General features: G+C 42.2%; 1 protein-coding gene across 1 annotated transcript; it reads left to right on the top strand.

Moving 5' to 3' along the window:
- Nucleotides 1-5: 5 nt before the first annotated feature.
- Nucleotides 6-666, top strand: LOC105155313 (the record flags this gene model as incomplete). The annotated part of the gene is made up of 2 exons (XM_011071187.2): nucleotides 6-264; nucleotides 412-666. Coding segments are annotated over 2 exons (342 nt in total), but the record flags the coding sequence as incomplete, so codon positions are not given.
- Nucleotides 667-982: the final 316 nt, after the last annotated feature.

Genomic DNA, 982 nt, shown 5'->3' with positions numbered 1-982 from the left:
ACCGGCGGAGCAGGAGCGTCACTGATGAAGATCTCGACGAACTCAAGGCTTGCATAGAGCTGGGATTCGGCTTCGACTCCGCCGAAATGGATCAGCGCTTGTCCGACACTTTCCCGGCTTACGGCCTCTACTACGCAGTCAACAAGCAATACAACGACGCCGCGTCGAAGACTCCACCGCCTCCATCGTCACCGCTCTCTCCCTCCCAGTCCGAATGCGACACCCCCTCCCCCCTCGGAAGCCCCCACACCATCTTCGACCCTGGTAACTCCTCAACTGAATTCCTTGATCTGATTTTCTGGATCTACTTAATTTGAATACTCGATATGTGATTTTATTTTTTCTTTTCAAATATCAAAATCTCTACAAAATTAATCAAACAAATAGTTAATTAGGGTTTCGTTCCCGTAGGGGATAATCCACAGACGATGAAGACAAGGCTGAGGCAATGGGCTCAGGTGGTTGCTTGTGCAGTGCGCCAATCTCCAAGCTGATTCATCAGGTTTCAATCAGCCAACAAAAAGCAGAAAAATTCAAAAAAAAAAAAGGAAAGGAAAAATTCCCTTCTACTTCATTTAAAGTAACCGAACACGAAACTAGTTTGTTAATTGGTATTACCATAATTTGATATGAAGGGCGGCACCACTGCCACCCACTTTCCTATGATTGCTTCGCATGTTTGGTTCTCTAAACATAGGAATGCCAACTTCTATCTAATATTATTACCACATAGGAGTATATAATAATGGTAATCTACCTATGTGCCCAAATATTGATTGACTTTTGCCCTTTTGCTTGTTTGTTTTCGTGTTATCACTACATTTCTTGGTATGGTATGGTGCTCAACCTTTTCCCCCTCCCCAATCCCCATCATTATGTTTGGATTTGTGTTTTAGTTGTTTTGTTTTGTATTTTGGAAATAGAGAGAGAAAAATAGAGATAAATGAGTGTGTGTTGAAAATAGATGATATGTTTGGATTTG

The sequence above is a fragment of the Sesamum indicum genome, unplaced genomic scaffold (genome assembly GCF_000512975.1).
Source record: "Sesamum indicum cultivar Zhongzhi No. 13 unplaced genomic scaffold, S_indicum_v1.0 C01783, whole genome shotgun sequence".
NCBI classification, from domain to species: domain Eukaryota; kingdom Viridiplantae; phylum Streptophyta; class Magnoliopsida; order Lamiales; family Pedaliaceae; genus Sesamum; species Sesamum indicum.
The sequence above is the reverse complement of the archived record's forward strand: the minus strand, read 5'-3'. Positions and strand labels throughout refer to the sequence as shown.